Here is a 20668-nt window from a genome sequence, read left to right as displayed (position 1 = left end):
AAAACGCTGATAAGTAGGCTATTAATGCAGTGATGGCTGAAAGAAAGTAGCCAGCCAGTGACAAGAAATCCTGATGCAACACGTCCGAATTGATATTATCCAGCAAGAAAACAATACAAAGATACAAATATGCAAGTTACAATGAATGAATGACACTCCCCACTTGATACAGTAATCTACTGTAGCAAAAGAGAGAAATTTGTTTGGTGTAAATGTCAAGTTACATGACAATTATGTTTCGTGCAATTTGCAACCTGCAACTAGTTGCGTGAAAGTTTCACAGTGTAAGGCCTTAGGCTGGCTTTACACGGTGAAACTTGCACGCAACTTTAGTTGCATGAAACTTAGGTGAAACCAAGTTGCAAATGAATTGCATGGTATAAATCCTTCTGCAACTCACTTGAAACTTCTGTGAAACTCAGCCGCGACAGTTGAAAAGCTCTCAACTTTGTGGAACTAGTTTCATGCAACAGCCAATCAAAATGCTGATAACCAGTCAGCTGATCACATAGGCTCTGGCTGTCTGAATCAGTGCGCAGTCTCAGAAGACATCTATATGTCAATATCCATTTATAGTCATAGCGCCCCCTACTGGCAACACAGAAAGTGGTTTGTAACTCGGCCGGATCACACGCACCAAAATCCACATGTTTGATGAGCATCCCAGCCTGAAGACATCTAGATGACTATTTGGAGTTATCGGTAGAGCGCCCCCTACTGGCCACACAGGAAGTTGGAGTAACTCCATTGTAGATTGTCCAATCTGCTCCAAACTTGACATGCATGATAAGTGTCCATGCCTCAAGCCATCTATGTGTCAATATCCATTTATAGTCATAGCGTCCCCTACTGGCAACACAGAAAGTGGTTTGTAACTTGGCCCTACATGCTCACACGTGCACCAAACTTCACATGTTTGATGAGCATCCCAGCCTGAAGACATCTAGATGACCAGTTAGAGTTATAGGCAGAGTGCCCCTTACTGGCAACACAGAAAGTGGTTTGTAACTTGGCCCTACATGCTCACACGTGCACCAAACTTCACATGTTTGATGAGCATCCCAGCCTGAAGACATCTAGATGACCATTTGGAGTTATAGGCAGAGCGCCCCCTACTGGCCACACAGGAAGTTGGAGTAACTTTATTGTAGATTGTCCAATCTGCTCCAAACGTGTCATGCATAAGTGTCCATGCCTGTAGACATCTATATGTCAATATCCATTTATAGTCATAGCGCCCCCTACTGGCAACACAGAAAGTGGTTTGTAACTCGCCCCTACATGCTCACACGCGCACCAAACTTCACGTTTGATGACCAACCCAGCCGGAACACATCTACATGACAATTTGGAGTGATAGGCAGAGTGCCCCCTACTGGCCACACAGAAAGCGGTTTGTAACTCGGCCGTACATGGTCACACCCGCAACGAACATCACATGTTTGATGAGCATCCCAGAGCATTGAATGTATTCTGATCCATGCGGAGCCAGGATCTACATGGGTTAAAAATAATAATATTAACATGTTGTGAAGTATAGTGATCACATAACTGTTCAATACTATGCTATATAATATATATAATGATAATCAGTTATCTATATATGAAGCTACAATTTCATACTGTTGTCACAAGGTGGCAACAACGAGCTATTTATTTATTTATTTTCCTTGAATCAATCAATAAATTTGAGAAAAATAATAACAATGCACTCACCGGAGGCTCATTGGATCAAGCTCCTTGAAAAGAGTGTGAAACGATCCACTGGTATGTCTTTTAAGTAGCCAGTCCTTCACCCACATACGTTTAACTTTTTTTTCATGTTGTGTTTTTTCCTCCTCCTCCTCCAACATATCCATGACTATTAATGCACTAATAGCTCTCTTCCTATTCTCGGGGCCCGGGACAGCCATATTTTATCTAACAAAGTAGCTAGCTAGCTAGCCAACCAGCCAGCCAGTAAACCGATACAACACCTCCGAGTCTGAATTTATATTTTCCAGCGAGAAAACGATATGAAATACGATACAAAGATGCAGAATGACAATTCTCACTTGAAAAAAGAAGAAAACGATACAATAGATGAAAAATGACCAATCTAGCTAGCTAGTTTTGCTGGAAGAAACTGCCAAGTTGCACGAGACTTGATTATTTTTTAATTGCTTTGTGTAACTGTGAAGTTGCATGGAACCTGCAACTAGTTGCGTGCAAGTTTGACCGTGTAAAGCCAGCCCAGGATGTTCTCCTTATTTGATTTAGGATCTCTCATCATGGTAGCCTATGTGGACATTTTTATATTGTGCACAGTGCAGTTATATCTTTAGTCTACTACTTGAAGGACAGGTTTGTAGAAATGAGCATGATGCAATGATTATTATGATTGATTGATTATGCAATGCCATAACTATGCAGTAATGAAATGTTGTTATTATAGGTCCCCAGTAGTCTTGAGTTCTAAGGTCATATTACTTCTGCCAAGGAGGTTATGTTTTCGGTGCCATTTGTTTGTTTGTTTGTCAGTAGGGTTACGGAAAAACTACTGGCCTGATTTTCACGAAACCTGGTGGAAGCGTGTAGCATGGGCGAAGGAAGAACCCATTACATTTTGGAGCGGATCCGGATCTGACTCAAGAAAAAGAGATTGGCCTTACTTTGGCGGAGGTCTGCGCTCCGAGTGCCCTTCTAGTTTACTCATGTTTAGGCTGCCACATTACTGAGCACCACCGTGCCTCCAATGTGCAATCGACTCATGGGAACCCCGACCGCATCCTTTTTTTCCCAACCCATTTGTGCCAAGTTCCGCCCTACTCTGCGTCTGATTGCCTGATGTTACCCTAATCTTAACCAATTGTCACTCTTCATGCCAAAACCCAACCAATCGATCGTCACTCTTCCATGCCTAAACCCAACCAATCATCATTCCTCATGCCTAAACCCAACCAATCATCATTCCTCATGCCTAACCCCAACCTCCTCATGCCTAAACCAACCCCATCTTGACGCAAATGGGTTGGGGGGAGGAAGTAACGCACATCGACCACCTTGCTGTTCCAGGACCTCATCATTTACAAATTAAGCAGTGGTCGAGCCACACTCCAAATGTAACAACCTCACATAAACACTCCAGCTGAACTACAGTAACCTGATCAGCCGTATCAAAAGGACCTGGGTTACCTGCTTGTTTTTTTGTTTTACTTCAGCATGTTGGGTCTGTGTGGAATAGAAAACTCACAGATGGAAATGTGGCAATTAAGTTAGATGATTCCTAGTTAAAAGAGCACCAATGGTGTACAATTAACAATACAGACCTGTTAATAAAAGAATGAAAGATGCTGGATGGAAGTGAAACATTGATCAAATCACACACCCGGTATGTGTGTGTGCTCAATGACAAATGTGAAGCTGTTTTTGCGATATAGGGAGTGGAAAATTTGCAGTCTAAAGAGAACTTTGCCTCTGATGTACAGAACTGCAGCGCCACAAGCACACTCATCTGTAATACGTTTTAGGCTGACAAGAAGTGTAACTAACTGTTCATTGATAAAAAAGGCAGTGTAATCCACTTTGCTGATGCAGCAGATCTATAAGCATCTGCCCACATGAACTCCTTTGCATGTAAACAGTTAGAAGGATTATATTCCTGTGCCCTCCCATACACAGAAGGCAGCACTGCAATCCTAAAAACCAGGCCAGAAATCTGGACGTAATGTTGGATTCAGACCTAATTACATTTAACAGCCACATCAAATCGATTACCAAGTCAGCATATTATTATCTTGAAAACATAACTAGAATCGGAAGCTGTATGTCAAATCAATATAATTATAACTAGTAGATTACCGTAGGCTATTGTAACAGCATCTTCTCTTTGTCTGCCAAAAAATACTATCAAGCAGCTACAATTTATTCAAAATGCTGCTGTTAAGAGTTCTGACTAGAAAGACATTGCTCCAATTCTCAGGTCCCTGCACTGGCTCCCAATTAAGCAAAGAATTAACTTGTATTAATATTACTGCTTGCATACAAATCACTAAACAATAGGGTTGGGAATCACCAGATGCCCACGATACGATACTAAAACGATACTTGAGTCACGATACGATAGTATTGCGATATTGCGATATCGCCGATATTGCGATATATTGAATATTGCGATATATTGAATATTGCGATATATTGAATATTGCGATATTTCGATATATTGTCTAACTCCTTTTCCTACCTTTTCCTTGACCTCACCGGAAGTAAAACATGCAGTGTTTTTTTGTTTTGTTTTGTTTTTGCCCCACATGTAGGCTACATTATTAAGCTTCTCTGGACTCAATACGCCACTGCAGGCGCGGACTGCAACATCGGGCACTTCGGGCAGATGCCCGGTGGCCTGGCATGGCATGGCCTGCAAAAAAAGATTTTATATGGATACTTGCCGTCCAAATATCGATACAATATCATCAGGCAAAATATCGTGATACTATGGTATATCGATTTTTTTCCCCCACCCCTACTAAACAACCTACTCTAGGACCAGCATTTCCAACCTGCTTGCACCCCATGAGCCCTCCTCCAGAACACTTAGGTCAGCTGGGTCTGGACTATAACCGTTCCAATAGTCAGAACAAAACATGGTGAGGCATCATTCACTTACTATGCTGCATACAACTGGAACAGACTTTAATGATCTTACACATGATCCAACTGTAGTCCACAAAATATCGATCTATCTATCTATCTACAGTATAAAGTTGGCAATGTGGACTCTGTGTCTCTGTTTGTTTCAAGAATTTTGTCCGGCCACAGCTATGCCGTTTTACGTGCGATCGGACTGAAACTTTCAGGGGGTGTAAAGAGCACCCATGCGGGTGACCTGACAGAGCCAGATGTTTTAATTAGGGCAGATTAATTGCCCTAATTGCCCTAAGGCTGATTGCCCTAAGGCTGAGGCTATAGTTGTCATCGCTGATGTCATCAGTGTGAGGCTCACGAAAGAGACTGAGGGAGGGAGAGAGAGACTGAGGGGGGGGGGGGGGGGAGACTGAGGGAGAGGAGAGGGAGAGAGACTGAGGGAGAGGGAGAGAGGGGGAGGGGGAGAGACTGAGGGAGAGAGAGAGGGAGACATTGCACACGTGCCAATAGGGCAGTCAAAGCCACGCAGCAGCCGAGCTGCAGGACAGGCGAGCCCGCGCCCCGGGCGAGCCTAGGAATCGAGCGCGTAGTATAGTGTGTGCCTAGTATATAAATAAACTTGACTTGATTTGCAGTTGCAATAAACTTCTTTGCATGTTAACAGTCAGCCTGCCCTGACCCAATATTCAGAATGAATTTGTGGTCTCCATGTAACTGCAGGCTGTGTGGCTGCCACCCTTTAAAATGATTGGCTTTGCCACAGGCAAGTACTAAAGCTGTCATTTGAACCACTAAGCTGATGCCAACATCGAAGCTACTTAAAGATGCAAAATGACTACACATACTGCTGGGAACGCTAAGACCAAATCCACAAAGCTTATTACCCAAATGGGACTGGACATGGCATGTGAGATTCTAGGACTTTCTAAAATGGGTTGGGGGGAACAGGACTAGGGGGGTAGAGGAGCATGTTAGTAGTCACTATAAATGTCTGGGAAAAAACTAATAGTGGCGTTTAGGTGTGGTAATTCCAATAGTGTTATAGCCTTTTTGCTCAGAACGGAGACATGAATGGAATATTTAATATGAATGGAATATTATCACACATTATGCAACCGTTTAAATAATTTGGGTTACATGTAACACACGTTAAGTAAAAACTTTACATCGCACCAATAGTAGTCATAGTCTAAAGAAAACTGACATTTCTTATGCACAGCCACTTGCTGCTCAAAACCTACAGGTACAAGATGGTCGGACAAGGGTCCCGGTGGCTCACCCGGTAGAGCGCGTACCGCAAAGGCTTAGTCCTTCGCGTGGCCGACCCGGGTTTGAATCTGACCCGTGGTCCTTTGCCAAATCATCCCCTCTCTCTCTCCACCTTTCCTGTCAGTCTACTGTTCTGTCCTGTCTAATAAAGGAGAAAATGTTTAAAAAGAAGATGGTCGGACGACACATACTTCTGTTTTTTCACTTTTGTCGTTAGACACTTGTGTTATAACCATAAAACAGCTGAGCTTACACTGTTAAAGAAAATAACACGATTTCAACACCTTCAAACGGCTGTATCTGATCTTACAAATAAGTTCCTCTTTAATCATTTTCTGTAACAATGGATTTCACCCCCAATCTCTGCATTTTTGTCTCCGGAAATTGGGAAGTTAAGGGGAAACTACCACAATTATTGCCTACAAACAGCACAATATTCAGATTATTCATTATGTGAGTTGGGAAATCCAACTGGCAACCCAGTTTACATTTATTTTAATTCATAGCGGATAATTGTTTCTAAACATGCAGGCCGACCGGGTAGCATCTGGGAATGTTCAGGAATTCACTGCATGTTTAGAAATGGCTATAGTTACAACTGATGTGCTGCGCAGGGAGTTTATAGCTATTGCTAATTGTCAACTCTTGTCCCTAGATTCATTGTGAAGATCTGAATGAATGTCATCATCAATAAAACTGTGAATAATTCTGCACCATACAGTAGATGCATAAAAAGGCACATTCTTAAGATGTAGAACTGTGTCATGTTCAACTAATCACTTGTGACTTATCAGCCATCTGGCTCCAGAACTGCAGTTTAAGTTCCTGATTGTATTTGTGTGAATGAATCTCATCTCTTTTCATTGCTTTTTTGACCAAAAGCTGCGGAGACTGCTGTGCTGTTGGAAATGCTGATTTTGGAAGACTTCATTCTTCAGTTGTTTTCCCCCACCACAAATGAAACTGATAAAACAATATAGATTTTTTTTTACTTTTTACAAGGGACAGACTGAAACGAACAGAACGAGGAGCAGAAAAACAACAGAGAGGGAGCTGTCTGCCAAAAGAAGGATGAAAAAACAGCCAAAACAGAGGACTGCTGACAAGTAAAAGCCATCCCCTAGTTCAGATTGGACCTTGTCTGGAAGTTCAAACAGCCGGGACGGAGCAGAACAAAGCCCGTGATTGACGAGATGATGTTCCATTCATTAGATTGCGCTCGGGGGCGGGTCTCCCTGGCTGCAGACACACGCCACACACCCAGCCATCAGTATCTGTGACAATAGCGCTACCAGATTGTAAGGAGTAGAAAAACATGTCACTCGGTGTGTTCTTGTCTGCTTATGACAATCAGAGACACTGTAATGACTGCTTACTAATCCCTACTGTTGTCTAAAAGCTCTTGAAAAGTCTGGTCTTTTTGTTTGCCAGTTTGATCGCTATGACACAGGTCACACACAACTCTAATCACATTCTTCTCTCTTCATGCACCTTAGCTTGACTTCCTGTTTTTGAAAAGGGGAGTTTAATAATAGATGATGCAACGCTAAACCCAGAGCCTGTATATATAGAAGAGTCGCGACATCTCCATTCACTCCAATGGACCAGTTTTTTTTTTACTCTCAAGAGTTCCAGGAAGTAAGGTCCTGGATTAAGCAGCACTGTCGAGTTGCAGCAAAATGGACAGTTTGTGTTGTACTTTGAAAGGTTTTCTTTTAAAGAATCAAATTGTACATTATCAGCCTTATTTTAGCATTCAAAAGTAGCGCGAGACCCCTTCCTGGCTGTTCATTGGCTAATGAGTCACGCATTTTGGTCCTCCGCTGAAGCCACTCTCTCTCTAAATTGCTCTGGCTAAACCAAATCATCATCAATCATCATATCTCATCTGCATTCTGCGAGGGCTTCATTATTAGTAAGGTCAGAAATGACAACCCTCTTCTCTGCTGATTTGGACGATGGGGTGTGCACTGTGCACAATGTCTCCAGTCTTTGGTTTCCAGCCAGGCCCCTGATGCTGCCAGGGCAACCAGAAGTGGTATTATGGGATGCATATTGCACAGCAGTGGCAGCAGCAGAAAGCGTCCCTTGCAGATGGCTCGGTGGCAGTAGAAACCTGACCTTCCAGTGCCATGGAGTCTCATTATTTCAACAAAAATCAATGCCTATGAAGGGCACTTTGGGAGGGGAAAAGGCATGCGCTGAGCGACTGAGAAGCAGAAGGAGAGTGTGTGTGTGTGTGTGTGTGTGTGTGTGTGTGTGTGTGTGTGTGTGTGTGTGTGCATGTGCGTGTGCGTGTGTTGCATGCGTGCATGCGTGTTTAACTGATATATTGCCAATATTACTATCCAGCAGTGGCCTGATTTTTGTTCCACCAATAATATTCTGAAAAGACCAGCACAAAACAAAAAGCAGATTACAGCACAAGAACTTGGTGATTTTTACATTTTCAACATTTACTTGGAGAAGAGAAAAATACTAAACAAAATGACCAAAATATGTGTTTGAGAACAGAACCTAGAATAATGCATTAACTTGAGTAACAACAAAATCAAAAACATAAAGCATTATTGCCACATACAGTATAAAAGATATTGTCATATTTTCGAATTATAAGTATGGGCCCAAAGGTCATGTAGCCTAATGGAACAGTCCCCTATGTGTGTGTAAGAAAGAGAGCAAGAGCGAGACAGAAACAAAGTGAGACACAGAGAGAGAGAGTTGCGTTCAAGAGCTGTGTGACAATGAGCTGCTGTCATGCGTTGCCCTTGGCTAACCTTCCTCCCAGTCCCAAGAGGTAGCTGTCCGCTGGCAGGACAGTCCAGCCCCGGCAGACAAAAGGTACCATCACATCAGGGTATTGATGAATCAGACGCTGCCAAATATCTCAACCAATCACTTAAAGCCCCCCTCCACTCTGTTTAATGGTTGGTGTTCTAGTTCAAATGTTCTGTGAGCGCCTGCTGTATAGTTGCACGTGATCTGATTCTGTACTATACACATCAAGGAGATACGGCTGGAAAAACAGCGCAAGTTACGCCGGACACAGTATTCCCTCTGTAGCTTAGCCGCATTATTGCTGAGATATCAACAACCGGCCAACAGAGTTTAAAGCTGATGCTGCCATTGGAAAGAGCGTGACTCGAAATGGTTAACGAGCTAATGTTTTGGTCACTCAGTGGCATTTTGAGGCTGATGAACATTGTTACAGCTAGCAGGCAAGGAGCTTAGCTAACACATACTGTATAATAGCTAGCTAGCTAGTTAACATGCCAGCTCATCCTGTCAGAATCAAATTGTCATACGTATGACTATAGGATTCCATTGAGTCGTACGTCATCTTCCCATTTTAACAAATAACTAACTTTTTGAACTTGATCACAGAATTAAGTTATTTGTTGAAAAATATTTGAAAAACAGTGTGGCTAATTAACACTGTCAGGACATGACTCAGAAACATATGACATATCTTAAAAATGACAAATACACTGGAGGGGAGCTTTGCGTTTCCAAGGGCTTATCAGTGTCTCCGTACAGGAGACATGGTTTATCCCCTTCAGAAATGATTTCACAGCTCACATTTGTATTGCAGCTTCATCGGAACAAGAGTAAATTATGACAGTTATGGGGATAAAGGCACAACAGAATAACCTCACAATGAATCTCGTCTGTTTTAAGCCTAATTCAAACTTTCTATGTGACTCGAAATGTGCGAACTCAGCATGGACGCAGACGTGCCATCCATCCATACACCTTTGCATTCATGCTTCTTGTGCTTTGCCTGACGACAGGGTGCCTGAAAACTCGTAGTATTGTATTGGCCACGTAGGAAAATTCCGCGCTCAGTTGCCCCAAACAAGAAAACACTGTATTGTTTTGAATTTCATGCGACCTCGGATGTGATTTGAAAATGTGGGCAATGTGACGATTAGTTTTGGCCACCACAATTCCAATTCCAATGTGAACATCTATTTATTATATTACTTGTGGGCAACTGTTGTTGACATATGCAATTAGAGGTCTGTCAACTGCAAATTCATGCCCCCATTCCCGAAGGATTAGTGGCGAGGTAAATATAGCTGGATTTATGAGTTGGAGTTGTCCTCTGTAAGAGGAACTAACCATTCAGGGTTTTAAACGTGGTCTGTCTTTTCCCAGAGAGGAAATTCCCAGTCCGTTTGGTGACACACCGCCGGCTCAGCTCGGCAGCTGTCTACCAGCAAACCACAAAATGTCTGAACTGATAAAAAGTGACGTGTGCACACTTATCCAGCAATGGCCACCCTCAATTAGTTCCAATCACCAGCCGCATATCTAAAGCACTTAATCAAAGCAGAATCACAGAACTCTAAAGCTCAGAGTGCTATAGGCCTATGGGCAGATAAGTGTGGAAGGCTGACGTGTAAAAAGACAGTTAATGTGCGGGTACTGTGAGAGCCGTGGCTCAGGTCCAGCAGCACTATCTGTTCACTGGCTGGTCAAGAGGAGATCTCTCTCTCTCACACACACACACACACACACACACACACACACACACACACACACACACACACACACACACACACACACACACACACACACACACACACACACACACACACACACACACACACACACACACACACACACACACACACACACACACCTACACCTACACCTACACCTACACCTACACACACACACACACACACACACAGTAAACGACTGTATTGTTGAATGGAATAATTGACTGTCTCAAAGTATGTTATGGGTTATGGAAAGTATGGATCATGGAGCCTCTAACTGGTGTGCACATTTAAACACAAGGAGGATCCAAGGGCCGTTTAACCCTTTATACAGAAGAAGGTTGGATGGTTTACAGGGGATGGTAACACATGTATGTTAGGTACAAAAGAAAGTCCACTAGTTGGGTGTGTGTGTGTGTGTGTGTGTGTGTGTGTGTGTGTGTGTGTGTGTGTGTGTGTGTGTGTGTGTGTGTGTGTGTGTGTGTTTTTTCTGAACGCACACAGGTTACAATGCAGCAAACCAAAGCACTACCGGCCAGCTTTAAACATTGTGTGAACTAACTGGGGTTTTAAAGGAGTGTGCAAGTAATTAGGTAATTAAGAGTGACGCACGCACGCGCACGCACGCACGCACGCACGCACGCACGCACGCACGCGCGCGCGCGCGCGCACACACACACACACACACACACACACACACACACACACACACACACACACACACACACACACACACACACAACCAGCATCAATAGTAAAAATAGTGAAGCTCTACTTTCACGTCCGATTAATCTGATTGGGCGAGAGCACATTCCAACTGTGCTGAGAATTCCTGCACAGCAAGACTGTGTTAGCAAAGATGGAATTTGTTGTTAGCTACCAGGAAGCAAGTTGCACACTACCAGTCAACAGTTTGGACACACATGACTGAGTGTAGGCTATGTTTTGTATTAGCTTAAAGCCATTTTGATCTAAAGGCTTATGCTTAAATGCTTGAAATGTGTTACTTAGACAAATATAGATAGAGAAGTTGATACCTATGTATGAATTTCTTTCCAAAGCTTGTTTAACACTTTTTTTTGGGGTCACTTCATAATTCCATTTGTGTTTTATCATCATTAAGGTCTTTATTATTACTAGTGCAGTGCCCGTTCCCCTCCCTCCCCTTCCCCCCCATCATGCTCTCCCACTCTTCACCCCCCCATCATCCCCCTGCTTGCGCCGCTCGCCTCAATTGGCTGAATTGCATAACATTGACAGTGCACTTTCTCGGGTCCCCAGTAGTGCAATCGCCAAATTTGGAGTCGATAGGATGAACGGTTCTCGAGATAAACCATTTTTTGTGTTACCAGTAGGTGGCACTATGACTATGCACATGTCTGAATTGCACGAAATTCAGGACTGCACTCTGTCGGGTCCCCAGCAGTGCTGCACTCTGTTGGGTCCCCAGCAGTGCTGCACTCTGTTGGGTCCCCAGCAGTGCTGCACTCTGTTGGGTCCCCAGCAGTGCACCCGCTAAGTTTGAAGTCGATCGGAAGGACGGTTCTCAGGATAAACCATTTTTAAGCGGTGCAGCCGTTTCTATAAGTAGCTACAGTATGCATGAAATTTGTCACTCCACTCCTTCAGGCCCCCCTAAGCGCACTCCCTGAGTTTGAAGTGGATCTGATGAATGGTTCTCAAGATATGTGAAGGACAGACAGACAGACAGAATGTAAAAAATAAAGGACAGACAAAATGTAAAAAATTGTAAAAAATTACGAAAAAAGGGGTGTGTCCATGTCCAAACTTTGAACTGGTAGTGCATTCTCACTAATTTGTTGAAAACGTTTTTAGACAACAGTATACATTGCATTGGTTACCTAACTTCCATAATAGTCTACATACTGTACTGTACCTTCTTCCCTGTTATTATACATACATACCCAATGACTGTGCCTGACTGTTATACCCATAATCACAAGAACAAACAGCTTCTTCGTATTTCTGCTATATCTTATATAACAGGTAGTTTCGGCCAAGCAGGCTGATGAGTAAAAGATGCTTTCCGACTGTGTTATAATTTCCATAAAACACGCCTAGTTCCACACTAGTCAGGGTTGGCAAAAACAGTTTGGAGGAGCATTCAGTCAGTTCCTCATGCAAGCAACACTGACAACAACCTGATACTTGGTTGGGGAGCTGGAAGCAGTTGATCTGAGGATGGGCTGGTGATTTGCATTACAGTTGGGAGAAGCAGCCTACACTTCTCCCCCCAGTACATGGAAAAGTGACTGGCTGTGGCTTGTTGTAAATGTCTCTCATGCAATATAAGGAAGGTATACTTTAGGAGCAGGTGGTCGGCATCAAAACCTATGGAGAGAGAGAGAGCGGGAGAGAGAGAGAGAGAGAGAGAGGGAGGGGTCAGAAAAAGAGAGGCACACAGAGAGGGGTGGGGCGCCGGTGTGGAAGTGTGTATGCTGTATGTGTGAACAAGCAGACCCAGCTGGTGGCTCCATCAACTGACTCCAGGGTCAGATAAGGTTCTCATCTGGACCGCCAAAACCTATGTTTATAGTTTCCCCCTTATTACTCCACTCAAGATCCATGGCTGCTTTTCCAAATACAGGTCGGTGCTTTCGTACTGTTATAGTGAACAGGGAACTCATTATTGATGGATCAACAAGGCATTTCATCTATTTTTCCATTACAGTACGTACTGTACTGAAGACGGTGGCCATGACACAGCCGAGCAGCTATGGCCTCGGGGAGCAGATACATGAAAGAAAAACATCTCACTCTTCTTTATCCGGGAGGGTTTAGCTCACTATTTGGCTATGTGTGCGTAGAGAGTGCAAGAACAGATTACTGATAAAAACTGAGCCTTAAAAGGGATAGGGGAGGTTTTTATATCTGATTTATTATGAACTGAGAGTTCTCTGAAATTCAGTGGGGAAGAAAAAAAATATCATACCTGTCTGGTACAGTCAGACTCTTGGTGATAGTACACTTACAAGGACACACACTAACTGTCTGACGGTCTTCAGTCGTCAGTCGCTGTTCCTTTCACACCACACAACTGCCTGTCTTGTAATCAGTAGTCTTTGGGTGGTTGTGGTTTTCACACTATATGACTGAGCTGCGACAGGGATCACACATTTACAAGATATTTCACCAGGAGAATCCCTGACAAGTCCGCAAACGCAATCTCACACGCTCGCACAACATGTGTGAGTCATTCTACAAAAGTGGTTGATAGCCTGGTTGGCTATCTCAAATGGTATTTTGGGTTTAGAGAATATAATTATCTTAGTAGACAGCTTAGCTACTTAAATGCTTTTTAAATTTGTCTTTTTGGTTGTGGGACAGCAGTTTGTACCAATCCCATAGAATGATTTCCTCCATCAGACCACTTGCCTGCCTGCAGCCTGCAGACATCACGCCAGCCGTATCTGCCTCACTACGCTCTTCTCTCCAGACACAGCCAGATATTTAGCCTGCGAGATATCTGTCGGACGTCTGTGAGACTTGTGGGAGCACTCGGGGAGCTCCCGGCTCGCGTCTGTGGACAGTTCACACTCGCCGAGCTCCAAAAACAGCTCGCCGAGGGCTCGGAGCACCTAGTCTGAACATACGTGTTATATCTGTTTGCAATGCTAATGTAAATCAGTGGGGGCTGGGAGTGAAAATGACCTGAAATTGCAGTCCTTCTTTGCGGATATCGATGGTGAGAATCAAGACATGGTTAGAAGATGATGCAAGTGATTTTTCAGAGAACACTTTGCAAGTTAACAAATGCTACTGTAACTTGCAATTTCTCCCCCACCAAAACACATCAGATGAGCGCATTTGGATGGACTGAAAGAACTCCCAGTTACTGAAAAAATAAAGTTCCTCAGAAAGAGGAACCAGCCCTTTCAATGAAAACCAAACCAAATATTATATTACATATGGTGCACGATGTGACATGATGTTTACACCAAAGGCACTGCAATCAGTTATGTAGCTGTCATTACATCAACCCTCTCCCCAACCCATTCAGCCACACCCTGACCCTACTGACACACACACACACGCACGCACACACGCACGCACGCACACAGAATACAATTTGTGATTCATAGCAAGATCTTGCTATTTATTCAACGTAGACCTTTGGGATCCACTCCTGATGTGACCATTGCTTGCTTGCTTGCTTGTTGTCCATCGTATCCGATGATGACCATCTTATCCTATTTGTGAGTCCTTTATTGACTAAAATTTCGGGGACTCAGGTAGCAGGAGAAGATACCTGCGCAGAGATGGCTTTTTAAAGTGGCCTGGGGGGCATTGGGCTTATTCCCAACGCAGTGGCCATTATTATGCACTCCATAGCTGTTTTTATTCAACACCTGGACATCCTCTGTGTTACAGATGATCAGCTTCATCAGCCATGTGCACATGCATGGAGAAAGGCCCACCAGCTGGCAGGTGGTGGTAAACAACAGTGTGAGGGTGTGTTATGGGACATAAGAAACGGAACGGAGCCGTTCCTAACAAACTCATCAGGTGTAACATACAGGATTTTAAATGTTAGTACTGCTTTCCTTTTTGAAGCAGTCAGATTCATGGTCGATCTCTCACATAACGTTAAAACTAAGACTCATTCGACTCTCCTTAGTTAATCCCCTTTTCAAATTATTTGAGCTCACTTTACTATCGCAGCTTCATCAGAGCAAGATTATATTAAAGCCACACTTGGCAGCTTTGCATGTTGGCGGCCCCAAATGGCGCGCGAGAGGCAACTGACAAGAGAAGAAAAGATCTGGTGAGTGCAGCTTTCGCTGGACGGAGCGGAGCTTGTATTTTGCTCTTAAATTTTGATGCATGACTTCCTGTCTGCAGAGACCAGCAATCATACCCGAAACCAGAATTTAATTTGGGCAATTAAGGCAAATCTCCAGCATCTAAATGAGTTTTCTCTGTTGGAGCCTCACTTCCCGATTCAGGCAGATAAGACAGGTGCTCTTTTACATAAAAATCTTGCCTAGCGCAGCTTCAACATTAATTTATGCAATCAGATGGATGCTTCTATCCTAAGTGTTTGCAGGAAGTGGAATTCAATTTCAGCATAGGTCGCCACAGAGGGAAACAAACTACTACTAACCTAAGCCAGGCTGGCAGGGAAGTGGCATGCTCTAGCTCACTGAGCTATTCTCATCTGCACAACATGTAATAATGGTAGCTGTGGCAAACACACAAGATATTATCCTCTGTATCTGCTTGATGGGGTAGCAGCTAAAAGGCTTGTATTCATTAGAAGACTTTCCATTGTCCTGGAGATGACAGACAGGCCCGTCAGGCCCGTCAGGCCCGTCAGGCCTTTGCTTTAACAAAACAAATGAAGAGAAAAATCAATAACACTCTCTCAGACATTGTGTCCATTTGGCAGCAGGGATGTTCCTATTCAACTCTCTCAAATAACAGAGATGGGAAAAAAACACGATTGCCAGTGATATCATGTAGCCGGTGCTCTGCTGCTGCCTGGGGTTTTTGACAACTAAGCAACAAGCCGATCCAAAACATATGAGAAAGCAGCGTGGGACACTCAGGCCATTTACACCTGGCATTAACATGCGTTTTCTGCCATCAGATTGCAATCAGATTGTATTTTATCACTTCAGCCTGATTCCATTTACACCTGGCACTAACATGCGTTTTAGGTGAACAGATTGCAATCCGATTGCTCTCCAGCTCGAACGTCATCCCACGCGCCCCCTTTCGTTTTGGCGGGCTTATTACAACAACACGGAGCAGAAAGAAGCAGACCTCACAAACTAATCTCCTATTCAACAACAACAGCGACAACAATTAAAAGAATATGTTAGCCATCCGTGGAACTGCCCTATTGCATGGGCTTTTGTTGGTTTTTCGTGGAAGAAGCCGTCTTCAACAGCTGAAATACCAAGGACGAAGGCAGAGGATAAATATGTTTTATGCGGCTGCTTTTATTACAGCTGTTATCAGTGCCACCACTGTCCAGAGGACTATCTGGGTGCGGGAACGCAGTCAAGACTGGTGGGAGAGGATAGTGTTGGAATGGGGACCTTCGAGGATGAAGACTGGGTGTCAAATCTGCGTATGCGCCGTCAATCATTTGATTTTATTTGCGATAAACTGCGACCCAACCTATCCAGAAGAGACACGCAGTTGCGCTCGGCAGTACAGCTGGAGAAACGCGTCGCGGTGACAATTTGGTTTAACGTTACAGCTAACGATAGCCTGGTTTAATGGGGAAACTAGCGTAAATATGTATTAACCTTAACGTTACGGGTATAGCAAGTTGAGGGAGGATCACAACATACCATCTTTATCGCGACAATGTCAATTTCATTCCCGTTGTCCTGTCGCTGGCACTGTTGGTGGAGTCCATGCTAGCGTTATTATCTTCAGAGTCGATGACGTCCCCTTCACCTGGACAAAACGATGGCCGATCACCCAGCATTGCATCTATTTCTTTATAAAAAGGACACGTTGCCCTGCCCCCCTGCCACTTTTCTTGTTCTTGGCCTGTCTGTAAGCCAGTTTCAGGTGTTTAATTTTCGCTGACATAGTAGCCAGGTCCTGTTGTGGCCATTCTCTGCCAGTTTCTTAGCCACTACTTCATAAATGGGTCGGTTGCGATATGCACTGCCAAGTTTAGCTTGTATACTTTCCTCAGACCAAATTGAAAGCAGACACTTGGTCTCCTCGTGACTCCATCCACGAGTGTCTTCATCCATTGCATTAGTCCTTGCTGTTAACGTTAGCGTGTAACGCTAGCTCTGGCTGTGTTATTTCTTTGTGCACTAGATAAACTTTCGCGGCGCGCGCGAGGACGTATTTCCGTAATTTGCAATGTAGTTTTAGCAATCCAGTAGGTGGCGGTAAGGCAACATTTAAGGATGCCAACCGCCATAAAACTGCAATGAAGATTATGTATTTCCATAATGGTAGTTGCTGAATGCGTTTTGAGAGGACGCATTGCATTTACACTTGTGTTAAATGTTGTCATAATGCGTCCCTGACCACCTCCGGAGGTGGTTTGGCCGATCAGATTGCAATCCTTCTTCAATGCGTTTTGGGGGTGTTTACACCTGTACTTTCAAGTGATAAAATACAATCGGATTGCAATCTGATGGCAGAAAACGCATGTTAATGCCAGGTGTAAATGGCCTCGGGACGTGTTATTGTATGTTGTTAAGTACTTCTTATTTGTCTTCAAAATCGAAATAAATATTTGTATAGAAGCAGTAAAGAAACCACTATGTAATAGGTAATAGCTAAAAAAAAAAAAAAAAAAAAAAGATCTCAACAGTACCAACTGATGGTTGACAATTCCAAGGTGTAAAAAGACATTTGAAACGGGTGAAAAAGAGCAGTGTGTATCCAGAGGAAAACACAGATAGATAGATAGATAGATAGATAGATAGATAGACAGATAGATAGATAGATAGATAGATAGATAGATAGATAGATAGATAGATAGATAGATAGATAGATAGATGGAGAGATAGATACTGTAGGTAGAGAGATAGATAGATAGATAGATAGATAGATAGATAGATAGATAGATAGATAGATAGATAGATAGATAGAGTTAGTTAGTTAGTTAGTTAGTTAGTTAGTTAGTTAGTCAGTCAGTCAGTCAGTCAGTCAGTCAGTCAGTCAGTCAGTCAGTTAGTAGGAATGGCAGGCTGTAACTGGATTCTCTACCTAACCTGACTGAAACATGGAGATGAGAATCAAAGTGTCTTTGAAGTGGGACCAGTTGGGTCACTTTGAGATGTTTATATGAGGTCAGTTCATTTGAAAGGGATACCCGATTAACAAACTACAAAACGGAAAGGTAATAAGAGAGGGACAGAGAGAGACAGAGCAATGGGTCAGGGCGTCCTACCATGGTTGTCGTTGGACTGGTTGAATCCACACAGCTGGCAGATGGAGCGGACCCACTTGTTCATCTCCTCCTCGGTTTCGGCCACCAGGTAGAAAGTGCGGTCTGAGGTCTTGATGTCGAACACGAAGCTGTCCTGGAACTCCTTCCTCTTGAAAGTGAGGCCCGCATCCACCTGCTCGCAGCAGTGCAGGTCGATGATGCGGATGGGCTTCTTGGAGTGGTCATTCTTGTAGTACTCGAGAACGTCGGGGTCGCCGCTCATTCGGCCACTGCGAAGTATGAACCAGCGCTTCTTCCATGCCTGCATGGGAAACGATGAGAAGAGTTCAGAACATGATCTCAACACATAAGAAAACGAAAACACTTTCCCCCGAAAGCCTGTGCGGACCAATCATGGGGCTCCCAGACGATTGGAGATCCCCTACCAATCGTTTGGGAACTTCTTGTCAAAAATAGTGGTTTGAACAGCAGTGAGAAAGGCCGCTAACAAACCTACGCCCCTTTGTCACGTTACCAGAAATGAAGCTTTCCCCCATTATCCTCCGTAGTGAAACAAACTGGACTACAGTGAATCACTTTGTAACACGGAGATAACTTTTTAAAACATTGAAAATGGATGTCTTGAGCAACGTTACATTATTTGATTCAGTTTTATCTGTTTACAAGCACATGACTTCTGCATTCACCGCCCCTTCTGCATGAAGTTCCGCATGAAGTTCTCAGTCTCTCGTTGAGCGAAGCAGATAGAGACAAAACTGAGTCTCAAGCAGATAGAGACAGAACTGAGTCTGAAGCAGATAGAGACAGAACTGAGTCTGAAGCAGATAGAGACAGAACTGAGTCTGAAGCAGATAGAGACAGAACTGAGTCTGAAGCAGATAGAGACAGAACTGAGTCTGAAGCAGATAGAGACAGAACTGAGTCTGAAGCAGATAGAGACAGAACTGAGTCTGAAGCAGATAGAGACAGAACTGAGTCTGAAGCAGATAGAGACAGAACTGAGTCTAGGGAAATGCTAACTTTACATTTCAAACATGCTTTGAATCTGGATCATGGGCCTCTGGGTTGTAAACGGTCAACACGCACACGGACGGTTTGATAAACTTTTCTTACTGTGTGTACACTGTGTCTACACACGCTTTAGTGTTTCCATGGCAACTCACTAAACACATGACAAACACTACACAACACAAAACAACACACACTAAACAGTTGGACTTCAGTTGGCGTGTCAACTTTTGATCAAACAGCCGATTGAGTTCTGAGGAAAGAACAGGCTGTCTTTACATCAGCAAGTAACTGCTTTCGTGTGTGCCATTGTGTGTGTGTGTGTGTGTGTGTGTGTGTGTGTGTGTGTGTGTGTCTGTGTGTGTGTGTGTGTGTGTGTGTGTGTGTGTGTGTGTGTGTGTGTGTGTGTGTGTGTGTGTGTGTGTGTGTGTGTCTGTCTGTCTGTCTGTGTGTTGCTCTTTTGAGGCAGCAGGTGTTTCTCCCCCAACGTATTTCCTGTGCTGATATCCCTCTGTGAGTGAGGAGAGAGGCAGAGCTGCAGTTCAAATACAGCAAGCTCCTCCATGACAACTTCATTACAACACACAACTTGTAGACTGGGGCTCCTCCCACTCCCTGAGTGGCATGGCTTCCATCCAATCACAGTCACTAGAGGTGGGAGTTTCCACGCACAGCGTGTAAATAAACAACCCTGGTCATAAACCACATGAGAGATAGTACAATCACAATCTCTGGATAACGTGGCAAGATCAAGATACAAAACCCGAGAGTGCAACAAGTTGATTTCATAATAATACATAAATTATTCATGTTACAAGTATTAGTCAGAGCAGAGGGCTGAGTGGAAAAACGTAACGGAAGGACAGTTGCCTTGACTGTGACAAGAGCTACAAAGCAGCTCCGTACGTTATCCAGTGGCTTCCTTAAAGGGACTCTGTGTTCTCTGTCCAGAGACAAAGGAGGAAGAGAGACCAGGGGGCGGCGGGGAGGGGAGAGGGGGGGCTTTGGCCATCTGCCAGTGATGCACTTCCGCCCAGGCAATGTCTCTCACATGCAGGCTGCTGCTGACACACAGGATCCTGCAGGCCCCCTCTCCCTCCATCAACACAGACAGACACTGCCGCAAGGCTAACCGCCCCCCTTCCACCCCCAGACCCCACTAACACCGACCATACACACACACACACACACACACACACACACACACACAGACACACACACTCTCACACACACTCACTCACTCACTCACTCACTCTCACACACACACACACACACACACACACACACACACACACACACACACACACACAAAGAGGGAGGAAGCGGAAAATGGATCACACAGAGTCCCCCATGTTTCCCAAACAGA

At 44.0% G+C, this 20668-nt stretch overlaps 1 protein-coding gene across 1 annotated transcript in view; it reads right to left on the bottom strand.

Annotated features, from left to right (window-relative positions):
• Positions 1-20668, bottom strand: part of gab2 (GRB2-associated binding protein 2) — a 57087-nt gene that overhangs the window by 20025 nt on the left and 16394 nt on the right. Inside the window, exon 2 of the mRNA XM_083636950.1 lies at positions 18295-18595. Within this exon, the coding sequence (XP_083493076.1) occupies positions 18295-18595 (301 nt within the window). The remainder of the gene's footprint in view (positions 1-18294; positions 18596-20668) is intronic.

This window comes from Poromitra crassiceps (genome assembly GCF_964638095.1).
Source record: "Poromitra crassiceps genome assembly, chromosome: 5".
Taxonomy (NCBI): Eukaryota; Metazoa; Chordata; class Actinopteri; order Beryciformes; family Melamphaidae; genus Poromitra; species Poromitra crassiceps.
The sequence above is the reverse complement of the archived record's forward strand: the minus strand, read 5'-3'. Positions and strand labels throughout refer to the sequence as shown.